The following is a 13,696-nucleotide window of genomic DNA, read 5'->3' as shown; positions in this document are numbered from 1 at the left end:
TATAATCCGAATATACAATAGAAAGATGTCACTAATCGTAAAACGTATGAACAATATAAAAAAGAAAATAGAAGGAAAACAAAAGAATTCTAATTTTGAAATTTACATCGCGTAAAAATAATATATCGTCACTTTCCATGCCCACATTCGACTGATCAACAATAATGCAGTAATTTCTATTTAAATACCGGAAACACTAACTCAATTTGTTCCTTACTTTCCAACTGTTACCTTATTGGATAAAAAGAGATGGAACGATAACAGCGTATCAACTAACAACGAAAAAGTTCCTAGAATGCTCGTCTAACGAAGCAACGAGCCAGTAACCTTCGTTGGTGGAAGTTGCGGTATACATTCGTATAATACAATGATGAATTGCAAAAGATAGTCGATATCTATCAATAAGAAAAAATACATGAACTGTATGTTGCGTACGATCGACGCTGCGTTTCACTCGTGATATGTTCTTCGCCTCAAAGTTAAACAAAATTTTATTGTGGCGCTGTATCAACAGCTGATCAACTGGCAGTCTCCGACCAAAATTTTCGTTCTAGTCAACTCCAGTACCCGAGGGGGGGAAAAAACGATGGCCGGATTTGTGTTGAGAGTTAAAACGAAATCAGGTCAAAAGGTTGTAAACGGACTGATCCCGCAAGATAAGGTATCCGAATTAAAATCGAAGCTCGCAGAGCTAACAGGAATACCCGTCGATTCACTTCACGTTCTTGGTGGGTTTCCACCGAAAGCGATTAATCTCAACGATGAAGCGAACACGATCGAGGAGAGCGGCATTGTTTCGGGTGATACCTTAATCGTAGAAGAAAAACCACCTCTTTACAATGGAAAACAAAAATCGGAAGAGATCGGTCGATCTCATATCATTGATGATGAAAGTTTCATCAACACGCCTGGTGTACTGATGAAAAAAGTTGTACCTGCAGATAACTCTTGCTTGTTTACCAGTGTTGGATATGTGCTCAATGGTATGTAATATGGTTTACATTATTTATGAGCAGTACATAGAAATGTATGTACATCTTTGTTATAATTTACCAGTTCTCTATATTCTACTCCTCTTTTAATCTAACAGTGTATTTCCAGGTAAAGTAGACCCTAGTTGCGCAAGCTTCATGAGAGAAATTATAGCAAACGCTGTGGCAGCTGATCCAGAAGAATATTCTGAAGCTTTCTTAGGTCGACCCAACTTTGAATATTGTAAATGGATTTTAAAGCCTGAATCGTGGGGTGGAGCTATAGAGTTGTCTATTTTATCAAAATTTTATGGATTGGAAATAGCAGTAATCGATAGCATTAATGCTATAATCAATAGATTTGGGGAAGATCAACATTATGCTCAAAGAGTGTTTCTAATATTTGATGGAATTCATTATGATCCTTTATACCTAGAACCACTTGATGTGAGTACAGTGTTTTCCATTTTTAACTAAAGCATTAATATTCCATTTATCCTAAACAATTATTTTTATATACAGGGTGGTAGTATTCAAACTATCTTTCCTACAGAAGATGAAAGAATGTTATTGGAGGCAGCAGAACTTGCAAGGGAAGTAAAATCTAGTCGTCAATTTACAGATATTCAAAAATTTACATTAATGTGCAATGATTGCAAAATCAAATTAAATGGCCAAATGGAAGCCCAACAACATGCTAAGGAAACAGGCCATATGAATTTTGGAGAAGTAGTCGCGTAGCAAACTAAATCTATCCTCTGATAATTGTAAATCACTTTTGATTGGACTGCTGTTTGAGAATCCTATTAAATTCAAGTCTCAAGCAGAATTTTCTACTTAAGCGAGGCTTGTAAGCAAACCAGCTATTTAATATGGATACCTTGTTGTTTATATATAAGATATATGCAGTGCACTGTGAGGATTGTTTAGACATGTAATATACACAGATTTTTAATTTTGACTAAAGATCAAATTACTACAACTGAAACTTACATAATTGGTTTTGTTATAACACATAGTTTTAGGTAATTATATTTCCTTTCTGATTGAATGTGTTCTTAGTACACATTTCTTGCATGCACAAGTCAAGAATTTTACTGTAAAATGAAATAATAGTATATTCTACAATTATATAGTTGTTAAACATAATGTTATTTTAAATTAACCACGATAGAAACTCAATTGATCAAACAAAGTCCTTTGTGCTTGAAACAATATAGTGCAATTTTGGATCAATCTTTTAATCTATTTTGTCTCTATTAATTGGATTTCTATTGTTTACATGTATACTGAAACATTTATTCATTTTGTAACAGCAAATGTCTTGCACGAATTAAAAACATAAAGATATATTCTCTTTGGCGAGATTAAGAATCTGTGATACTTGATTAAATTTGCCTAAAATGAAATTCATAGCCTTTGCTGGCAGTGAATGTGTTCCATACCATATATATATATATATATATATAAATAAAGAAATAAATCTTAAAGTTAATTATGAAGTGAAATGGAGTTCACTTAATTTCGTTTTTAATGGCAAATCAATTTAGCACCATTGATAGCAAACTTTATATGAATAAAGTAAATACTGTTCCCAAAAGTGCAAACAAAGAATGAAACATTGTTAATATAAATAACATCACATTTTTATTAATAAAAATGTTACTTGATGAAAACTGCAGAATGTTATCTTAAAAGATTTGATCTCTATAATATACTAGATTAATTTACAGTCCAAGTATGCTTATACTAAAAAGATAAAACAAAAATATATAATAAGTTAAACAAGAAACTAACAATGACACCTATATTATACATGTATGTATAACACTAGGATATTGTAATTATTTTGTTATTGCGATTTCTACGTAATTCAACATGCACTGTAATAATATACGAGTTTTAATGAAAAAATGAAAACACTTTGTTTTTTTATACGCAAGAATATAGCTGTATTACCATATTAGATGTCAAGTAAAACATACGATAAATCGCAATTAATCAATTACGAATTAAGTAGATCCGAGTAAAAAAAGTTGAAAAAGTTACTTATTACTCAGGAAAAGTTCATTATAAATTTTCACAGATTTATATTTATACTACACTATAATATGTTTTGTAAGTTCCATCGTATCGATAAAATAAAATAAGATATTTCACTATTTGTTTGCTTGATCATTATTTATAAACGATTTCTTACATTTGGCAAAACACTTGGGTGCTTTGAAGATAGAAAAGCAGGAAATTATGGAGGCACAGACACAATGACCTTTATAAAAAAATTTAATTTGACACGTATGTTATGCAAATAACAAACTTTTGATTTCACTCTGTTGATTTGAATCTTGAAAAAACTCCGTATTGGAACCTGTCGGCGGGGGATGCTACGATCACAGAAAATGGCGGATTTTGCAAGCGCGCCAAATATGAATTTAATTTAACAAAATGATGAAGATGTTTACTTAATCGACCTTCTGTATTGCGATTTTATTGACTACTTTAACTATGTCATTTACTATTTTTGTAATTTGAAATATTTAATATCACTATATGTATATTTAATTAATTTTATTCTTGTCATCCACCTAATTTTTCTATTAATAATTGGTTGCTTACAAAATTCAGAAAAGAAATGACATATGTATCTACGTGGAGTAGTTAAGTTAGTGAAAAATATTAATGAGCTAAGTGATGAAATTAAAGTATAAATTGTAAATATTAAAACAATCGTTCAGACAGGAACAATATGCGCGGGAACCTACTGCGCATGCATAGATGGCGGGTCAGTATAGAAGCACAAACTACACACTGTTTTTAGTAGTCTGCTAACCGCAGAAGGTAATGGTGGCGTGTTATTTGTTCTTAGTGAACGTGATATAAAAGACAACAAAATAGGAAATGTAATCCGTTTCCACACAGAGAAAGGAGTTACAGCTTCTTGCAATACATTGCGAAAAGCAGAAGCTCCTGCGACGGGGAAGTGTTATTTGTGAAAATCTGGGCATGGTGTGTTACACGAAAAGATTATTGATATAAGAAAATGTCGCTGTTGCCGACGATAGTACGTCTAGCCAAAAGAAATTCACTGACAAATAGGTGAAGATGGAAGATGAAGCGGACCTCAGAGAACAATTATTTCACAACACAGTACGGGAGAACATCGTGAGTAAATAGATTAAGGATTTCCTTTAATCTTCGTACTCGTTTGTTTATTTCACCGTTGACCAGTAACGATAATACTCGAAAATTCTTGTGACGTTCCTGCAATAAGAAATCGCCACGTTCCCTCCTGATTGCATGAGATGTTTCTTTCAATATTTAATTTTTAAACGAATGATTTTGCCCTTAACTTTGAATGAAAGCTAATAAAAATTCATTCTTTATTCCTAACCTTTCGACTGTCGAACTCTATAAAAAATCACTGTTTCCTTTTTATACTGATATGTATACGTATATTACATTATCTAATGCAATGATTAAAAACAAAATTAAAATATGCAAAGGGTATTAACAATAAAAAAACATAAAATGTGATTTTATTTTATAATTCTACTTTTTTCAAAATCATTTTCTTTTTTTATTAAACTCTAGCTTGAATTTATGAACACAATACATTTATACAAATGGTACAAGTAAGTGCGGCTCTTCGGCAATTTTCCACGTCAGCGTGAAAGAGAATATATATATATATATAGACACGTTGATTTGAACAAAGAATAACATCAATTGCTGATAAGGAGTTCATTTAAACGTTACTTGATATGGTCCGCTAAATTTACGTAAACATTCAAATTGCAAAGATGCCAAAGAAAATATATGCATATACAGAGTTACGAATGTATGCTATAAAGGAATCACCGTCGTAGAGTACAATAAAATAGCGATAAAAATCTTCCCTGATTGGTTGAAATCCTTAAAACCGTATACATAATTCTATCGTAAGGATAAATTTCGTTCACGTACAGATGTCGTTGAACTATTTCAAGTGCAGTTGCCCTTGACTTTACCAGTTTCGTTCGGCACGATTTATTGGGTAATCCTGGATGCATAAAAGAATCTTGAAACATACTTTTCGCAATGTGCTTTCTCAATACTTTCACGCAAAGTCATTGACCACGTATTTATTTCTCATCCCAACCGGTTCTTCTTCATTGTGTATAAAAAGTGGTTGCGACCGACTGTGGCATCAGGGACGAATCGATACAAGTAAATATTCGATACTTTTGTTCCGATAGCGAGTACTTTTAATATACCTACTTGGAATTTAACAAAAATAATCAGGTCTTCCTCGCTAGAAATTAAATACAACTTTTTTAACTTTTTATTTGTGTATAATGTAAATAAATCTTTTATAATAAAATATATTAATAAAGAAGAACATTTTGTATTCATTTTGTTTCGATACGAGTAGGTATCGATACCTCGCCAGTGTCAACTTATCCCCAACTATGCTCCTCCGTTGTGATTTGAAATCCATTTCGAATTTTAGCCAGGATTTTCTTTCACAGTATTCGATACTTTCTACTTACTAGTTAAAAGAAAAAAATTTGGGACAGTCTTGAAAACATTTTGCATGTTTACGTGGCTAAATAAGTACTTGTGAGAAAAGAACTTGGTTTAACGGTCAGTTACGTGCCATACATAGAAACGCGTTTTATGCTAAAAGGAGCGAACGACGATGCTGTTGATCTAGAAAAGCTAAAAATAATGTCGGGGACAAAGACACGAGGGTTGTCTCGTGTAACGTAATGATCTCTCTTTTTGTTTACGAACATTTAGGATCGCTAGTTGTATGTATCTGTGAAATTGGATCGAAATACACTGATTTATCCGTCGTGTAAGTAGGTACTTAACGCATTAATCAAAATGTCTAACGGGGCGTGTCGTTTATCGTCGAATATATAATTTAAACTATAAGTTTAACAGCCAGATTCGCAATCAGAAATTCGTGGAATGCAATACCGAGAAATTGGACTGCTAAAATTCATCTGAATCAATTTAGTTAACCTCTTTTAATGCCGCTCATGATTTGTAAGTATGTACGCTCGAGTAAATAATTTTTTATTTTTCAGCTAATCGTTCAGATTGTGCGTCCTTATCGTGCATTACACTCTCTTTTAGCTGACGTGAGATGAACGTAGAAGTTCCGTTAAATGTAACGCTATCGATAGATATCTGTAAATTTAGAAAGTAACCGATTATTTGAACAACCTACATATATTGCTATTGTTAAATTGAGTAGAAACAATGATCATTGAACACCGTTGTTGAAATTAAAATTAAATGTCTAACCACAGATCTAGGCGAACCACTTCCTATTCTCAGCTTTTAAGTAAACTGTGCCAACTATAATAGTATCTAGCATAACACACAATAAAGCCAGTGGTAAATGATAAATATAATTAAATGTTGGTAATTTGCTCTGATTTTTTATCGTTTTATATTGAAACGTTGCTGCTTACCAATACAAACAATCTCTTTCTGTCGGTTTTATTTTGTAAGCAGACCTTGGTTAAAAAATATAAAATATTTTGATGTTCACTTAAGTTGCAACTGTAAATTGTTTACCAATTGGATATGGAGAATAACAGACTGGTGTTAGTTACAGATCTTGTGTACAAAGAAAATATAAAGAGATAAAAATAAGACCTGGCAAACAGGAATTTAACATACGTATGAAAACATATACATATAATGCTTGGAGAAGGATAATGCACCTGTGATGTTAACACATTTTTCAGTGTGGGTTGTTATTTCAGAGATATTACCGTCCCATGTTCACGATATCTTCGGTATGCATTCGCTAAAGATAATGCAGTGACAAGTAATATATTCTCTTAAATTTTTAGACTAATAATGCAAATTATTATCGAGACACGTTTAACTTTAAAAAACAAGTTAAGCGGTTAAAAAATTCTTGTTTAATAATGTTATTAAAATTAGATATCAATATTCAACTGATAATTGTCTAGGACGACCGCGTTGTTGATTACTATCGATTCTATAATTTCTATATTGTTTGCGTGTCGTTCAGAAGGAAACGACATCCGTTAGTTACGTGACACGTTGTAGTAATAGGAGCGGACAGAAAATTAATGCTATCACGCTTGATAACTGGTAGGAGCATAGGGAAGTGTGTGACGGAAGTTTAATATTAACGCGTAATATATGATGTCAAGAATTCTTGAAATAGATTTACATTACATAAAAACTACCAACTCTTCTTTCATCAAAATGGTGAAATAGGAACTTAGAACTGTTTCTCCTCGCGCTGCACGCTTTCCTATTATTTATACATATGTAGCTCCCTGGTATTCCAGGGAGTCGTCCGGAGAGTCGGCGACGCATGGGAATTAGGCCCGGTGTTACCGCAGCAAAACATTAATTATTGTAAATACAAAGAAACGTGTTGTATTGAAATTCAGTAACTCATAAATATTCCTCTGTAAGCGTTCTAGTTCTACTTTCGATAGTTACAAAGTTTGAGATTCTTAATCGATCGTACAATAACTTGACGTTGAGAACGTTTTAAACCTAACATTGACGTCAAAACAATACATCAAACCTAACATATCGTCGCATTGACACTTGTAAAGCTGCAGTAAATCTTGTATTTATATCCCCTGCTTTGATACATTTCACGAGGGTTTTTAAGTTTTTTTGCGATTGGCTTCTTAGTCTCTCATCCTGTTATCTCATGCGAATTGCAAACTGGCAAATTTATTGAACGCGGTCTTCTTTATTACTATGTATAATCTCTTTGAATGAAATATTATCGCATCTATAAGTGGTCGAGTTATCGTAATCAGTATGGGGGTTGCGATGACCCGCTTCATCAGCACGTTATTTCAAGTACGTCGCGATACGCTCGTGAAATATGTTGCAGATTACATATAAAACATACCAAGCTGTATGTAACACTTGCAAACATTACAAAGAAGGTGATAACACAATTGTAATGTAATAACATTATTCAAGGTCTCTCACTTTTTTTCACAATGTGTATGTACATTGAGTTGCGTTGATTCTGTCGCGGCGCGTGACACTAAACATGCACACGTCGGCAGCCGATTGGCTGCAGTCCCTTCTTCGCGTGCCCCTCGCCAATCGGCTCTCCGGCGTGAATATGTGTGTTATGCCGGCAGTACACGCTCGCCGAGGCGATTCGAACGCGAGATCTCCCGAGACGAGAGTCCCGAGACCCGAGATCCGAGAGCACCGTGTACACTCTCGCGAGGGCTACCCGTGTACACCTAGTGTCGGCTTCGCTTCCTTTGACTCGTCCTGAAAGCTCGCGTCTAGACCGAGCGCTCCGAGCACGAGGCGAGAGGGCACAAGGCGAGGCGAGACCATCAAGTACATGCTCGTGCTCGCCTGGTTTCGGGTTGCCTCGGCGAGCGTGTACTGCCGGCATTAGAGTTACACGCCGCGACAGAATCAACGCAACTCGATGTACAGAGTCCCATCGAAGTTGTCGCAGTGAAGTTGGCTACACATTCACTAACACATTCACGCCGCGTCATCGGCATCTCGCCCATCGGCTCACCGACACGGCGTGAATGGGTTAGTGCGCCAACTTCACTGCGACAACTTCGATGGGACTCATCGTCGGTGTATGTATGTATGTACATACACTGAGTCCCATCGAAGTTGTCGCAGTGAAGTTGGCCACGCATTCACTCACCGACGCGGCGTGAATGCGTTAATGAATTTGTAGCCAACTTCACTGCGACAACTTCGATGGGACTCTTTGTACATTGAGTTGCAATGAACTTGTCGCAGTGAAGTTGGCTCCAGATTTACTGACACATTCACGCCGCGTCGGTGAGTCGATCTCGCCCATCGTCTCACCGACGCGGCGTGAATGTGTCAGTAAATCTGGAGCCAACTTCACTGCGACAAGTTCATTGCAACTCAGTGTACACTCAGTCCCATCAAAGTTGTCGCAGTGAAGTTGGCGCGCTAAGGCATTCACGCCGCGGCGGCGTTAGCGCGGCAACTTCACTGCGACAACTTCGATGGGACTGAGTGTACACCCGCATCTCGTATATCAACTTCCTATGTATTCCTTTTGTTTCTATGTAATATTACTGTATTGCGTATCAACCAAGTACTATCAGAGTTTACAATTTATGACATGTCCTTTCCACTTTCTGCACTGCTCAGAACGCATCAGTTAACTTAACCCATTAATTAAGGTCAAATATGTGTTATTTTCTATTATAAACACAAAAATACGTATCAGTACGTAGTTTACTAGGAAAGGACTTTTGTTGACTAATGGTGGTTCTGAAATAAAATATACTATTGTTATACACTTGTAATAAAAGGAGGTTCAAACTTATAAAACATATGTATGTATTTACAAGGATATTAATCTATTTACTATTATATTAAAGTTAAATGTATAATTTTTAAATGAAAGAGCTTCATACATATATATACATATTGGAAGAATAATTTTAAAAGAATAGTATAAAATTTAGAAAATGAAAATAATATGAAATAGATAATTAAATTAAAATTGGGTTCGACGCTGATTCGGCGCTATCGAGCGGCTTTGCCGCTTTCAGTCACATTTGCCGATTACCAATGCCGACGCAGTGGGGACGCACTTTTTTTACAAATAAGTATTACCAAAGCCGTTCGGCAACACCAAGCCGAGCCGATTGCCGAATCTCGACGCAGTGGGGACGTGCCTTTAGGTAATAATTGGTTCGCACTGTTGCACTTGCATACATTGATAGAGCGAATTACTTTTGAAAGTAATTTGAATTACCATTCAAAGATGCGCTTCAAGGATCATTTAAATCGGTATGCGTATCTTTAAGACCATGTAACGTAAGCAGTGTAAACTGTACGCTCAATAAGCTCGACTCAATGTGTTCTGAAACAACACGGATTACATGTACATATGTATATTTAATAGCACGAAGAAAAATAATCTCAAGTGTATGTCATATCTTTTAACCCGATTAAATTCAGCTGACTTGTATCGATTACATCAATCATATATATGTATGTATAATACCCTATATAATTTATTTAATTAGCTTTAAATCATCAAACAACTCCTCTGTAATGATTTAAAAATAATTCTAATTATTTTTAATGAAATGTGAATGTCAATATTTACCCAGATTGATCATGCGATACGTTATATGTATTTTATTTTTCTTTCAGATATTTCTCCTACTATTTTTGGCTTTGTACGTGTCGAGCTACGCGTTAATCGCAAAATTTCGTCGAAGGGATCGCGAGGATTACTTTTCTGTCGATGAAGATGAAGCGACCGTCTACAGGATCAGTCTCTGGTTATGCACTGTTGCACTGACGGTTTCCGTCGGAGCGACCTTACTGCTTCCGGTTTCGATCGCTAGCAATGAAGTCCTCATTTTATATCCAAACAGCTATTACGTCAAGTGGCTCAATAGCTCTCTTATTCAAGGTACCTACATGTTTAATGGAACTTGTTTGTAGAACTAGAATATCTTTATTTTAAAAATACTGTTTCTTTTTAGGTCTGTGGAATCATGTGTTTCTCTTTTCAAATTTATCCCTCTTTGTGTTTCTGCCATTTGCTTACTTGTTCACGGAGTCTGAAGGATTTGTTGGCTACAGGAAGGTAGTAGGATTAAGCGATAAGAAATTGATTTCTGTTCTATTTTTATGCAGTATTCATAGAAACAATTCTTTGTCATAGGGTGTTATGGCCAGAGTTTATGAAACTGTGACAGTGCTTTGTCTATTGGGAACACTTGTATTAGGAATGACATATGTCTTATCAGCACTTATAGATTATCAGAAATCCAGTCTTCATACATTGCTCAGTAAGTATATTAAAAGTGTTACATCGTCTTCTAGAAGAAATCAAATAATTTTTATTACTCTTTACATTTTACAGATTTATGGAGTTATTATTTGCCTTTCCTTTATTCTTGCGTTTCGTTCGTTGGAGTTGTTATGTTATTGCGTAAGTATTAAACCATCATAACTGTTTACAATTATTCAGCAATTATACATATATGTATTTTAATTTTATATATCTTCACAGTTTGTACACCAATGGGATTTGTAAGATTATTTGGAGTAGTCGGTTCGTTTCTGGTGAAACCGCAGTTCCTAAAAAACTTAGATGAAGAATTTTTCGCCTATAGATTAGAAGAGGATTGTATTCGACGAAGGTTAGCAATTCATTCTTGTGTACAAAGATTTTGGCTGGATCTAGATGTATTACTAAATATTATTTATGTAGACTGCAATATGCGAAAGCAACAGGAAAATCATACGTTTCGCCAGTGCCTATGTCTATACCAACTTGTGGTTCAGTACGAGATGATGATGAGCTTTTAAATGTAAATCCGAGCCTAATGTATTTAAAGAATGGTGCTCTTCAGCGTGGATTGGCTCAAAGATTGGAGGACATCGAGAAGCGACGAAAAATCTTAGATCAACAGAGACGAACCTGGTGGGTTCGACGTACGTTGCTCTATCCTTTGGCTATGCTAGCATTACTAATGCTTTCCACTGCCACAGCTCTGCTGGCGGTTCAAAATACATTAGAACTACTTATTGGTATTAAGGCATTACCTTTAAGTACAAGGGTTTGTATAAATTTAATTCCCACTTGAGATATAAAAAAAAAAAAAAAAACCGAGATAGAATCAATAAAATTATCAATGTAATTTAATCTTCTAGCAATTTACTTTGGGTATCAATTCGTTATCGAAGCTTGGTCCCGTTGGAGCAGCTTTGGAAGTGGCAGTAATTTTATACTTAGCAGCGACCAGCGCAATAGGTTTGTACACACTACCTGGTGTTAGAAGCGTTCGACCACGGTTTCATTCCACGCCACTCACTCATCTTATCGCGAATTGTGCCCTCCTTCTCGTACTCAGCTCAGCATTGCCACTGTTATCTCGAATATTAGGTAAATTTACTAACAAGTATAAAATATCTAAATAAGCGTGTTGATTATCTTGACAATAATAAACAAATTTCATTTTCCTAACTTAATTATGCCTACTAAAAATATACAATTATCTGTCCGTTTATTTTAGGTATGACGAATTTCGATTTGCTTGGCGATTTCGGGCGTATCGAGTGGCTTGGTAATTTTAAGCTAGTATTATTCTATAATTTAATATTTGCCACGGCAGCTATCAGTTGTTTAGCTACTAAATTTACGGCGACGGTACGTAAAGAAATTTACTCAAGATTAAAAAGCAGTCTGATAGGAATCTTTAGAAGCGAAGGTAAGAAAAGTTTTGTAGGAATGTTTTCTACAAAAGAAGATTAGACTGACTTACGTTATAATCAGACAGAGATTTACAATTTAGTGTTAAAAGTAAATAAATAAATGAATGATTGTATGCGATTTACTCGTGCATTGTGCGTGCGTGTATGTATGGATCAAATTCTATTTAAAATTGTAGAATCATGCAGTAATATTTAAAAAAACTGAATCACACGTGAAATACAATGAAAATTTAATTGGATAATATTTGATTACTGGAAAATTAGGAATATATCATATTATTATACATTTATGCGTGAGCGCGTGTGCGTATAGTTATATTAATTATTTATTATACGATTACTATTTTAATAATCATTTATCGAATGTATACACACCACTATGAGAGCTGAGTTTTGTGATAAAAACGTAGATGAGTATTCAAGAAATACAAGAATTCTCGTTGTAGCAATTGTATTAGTTACACACACGTCCATGTATGTACACGTATATATGTGCATATGTGTATATGTATACATACATTTTTTTGAGTTCATTTTATTTACAGTTAATGATTAGAAACTCACGGACGTCAATATGAGAAAAATTTCTTTTCTATCAATGTAAAATTTTGCATTGCAACAGGAAAAGAAACTTCTATATTTCTATAGAAACTTTTTACATTTTCATTTGTAAATGAGAAATACTGTAAGTATAGATAGCTCCATGTGCCTAATTTATTTACTTTGATTGATTAAAGTTGCTAGTAATTCTACTAGAAATGTATAATATACATATATATACAGAAGCTCATAAATACATCAACATGTTCATTGTGTTATGTTGTAGTAATTTTCGTTTTAGTAATGGCGTTCAAATGCATTTTATGGATTCTTATTAAATTGACTCTACTGATCATTGTCACAAATCTCTTAAAAATGTCAAAATGTAAATACATTTATAATGTGAAGAAAAATGTAATGATATGCATTTTAAGATGCATGCAGACTACACGATGATAACATGCAGATCTTAAAATGTTATCGTCTCGACTGATTTGTCTCTTTAGTTCATTAATGGAAAATTTAGAGCTTTAAATGAAGTAAATTATTTATTTTGTTTAAAGATTGAGTACCGTTGCCTCTTGATTGCGTTTAATACCGATGTTAAAATATTCGTAACATTTATTTAAAGTGTAAAACGATAATATTTTAAAACAATATTATGTGATATACATCTCGTCAAGAAGACAATACGATATTGTTAGGATACATGCAGTGATATGCTCACTAGTGAATTATTAAACACATTTAATCGTAACAGTATCTCAGGATATAAAATATCGATTGATATTTATTAAAATATATTCCCACATTGTGGATCTGTTTATAATAAAGTGGAGTTCTCAATTGGAAATTCACTGTATACAGTAATAACTATGTGAATAATAAAAAGATACGTTAACAAGCATTCGTGTTTTACGCGGGAT

At 34.2% G+C, this 13,696-nt stretch overlaps 2 protein-coding genes across 3 annotated transcripts; both read left to right on the top strand.

The window, feature by feature from the left end:
• Positions 1-300: 300 nt before the first annotated feature.
• On the top strand, positions 301-2,891 carry LOC114880878 (ubiquitin thioesterase OTU1). The gene is made up of 3 exons (XM_029197349.2): positions 301-983; positions 1,102-1,418; positions 1,494-2,891. Exons 1-3 carry the CDS (start codon positions 587-589, stop codon positions 1,710-1,712), a joined length of 933 nt encoding a protein of 310 aa, XP_029053182.1. The 5' UTR covers positions 301-586; the 3' UTR covers positions 1,713-2,891.
• An 891-nt stretch (positions 2,892-3,782) lies between these two features.
• Positions 3,783-13,677, top strand: LOC114880868 (protein Lilipod). Of its 2 annotated transcripts, none has more exons than XM_029197336.2 (9): positions 3,783-4,133; positions 10,155-10,419; positions 10,493-10,596; positions 10,675-10,801; positions 10,876-10,944; positions 11,026-11,155; positions 11,227-11,575; positions 11,670-11,769; positions 12,032-13,677. In XM_029197336.2, the coding sequence occupies exons 1-9, from the start codon at positions 4,074-4,076 to the stop codon at positions 12,268-12,270; spliced, it is 1,443 nt and encodes a 480-aa protein (XP_029053169.1). In that variant the 5' UTR covers positions 3,783-4,073; the 3' UTR covers positions 12,271-13,677. The 2 variants fall into 2 exon arrangements, with proteins under 2 accessions (XP_029053169.1, XP_029053168.1); XM_029197335.2 differs by having other exon boundaries at positions 11,670-11,901.
• Positions 13,678-13,696: the final 19 nt, after the last annotated feature.

Source organism: Osmia bicornis, chromosome 8 (assembly GCF_907164935.1).
Source record: "Osmia bicornis bicornis chromosome 8, iOsmBic2.1, whole genome shotgun sequence".
In the NCBI taxonomy this organism is placed as follows: Eukaryota; Metazoa; Arthropoda; class Insecta; order Hymenoptera; family Megachilidae; genus Osmia; species Osmia bicornis.
The sequence above is the reverse complement of the archived record's forward strand: the minus strand, read 5'-3'. Positions and strand labels throughout refer to the sequence as shown.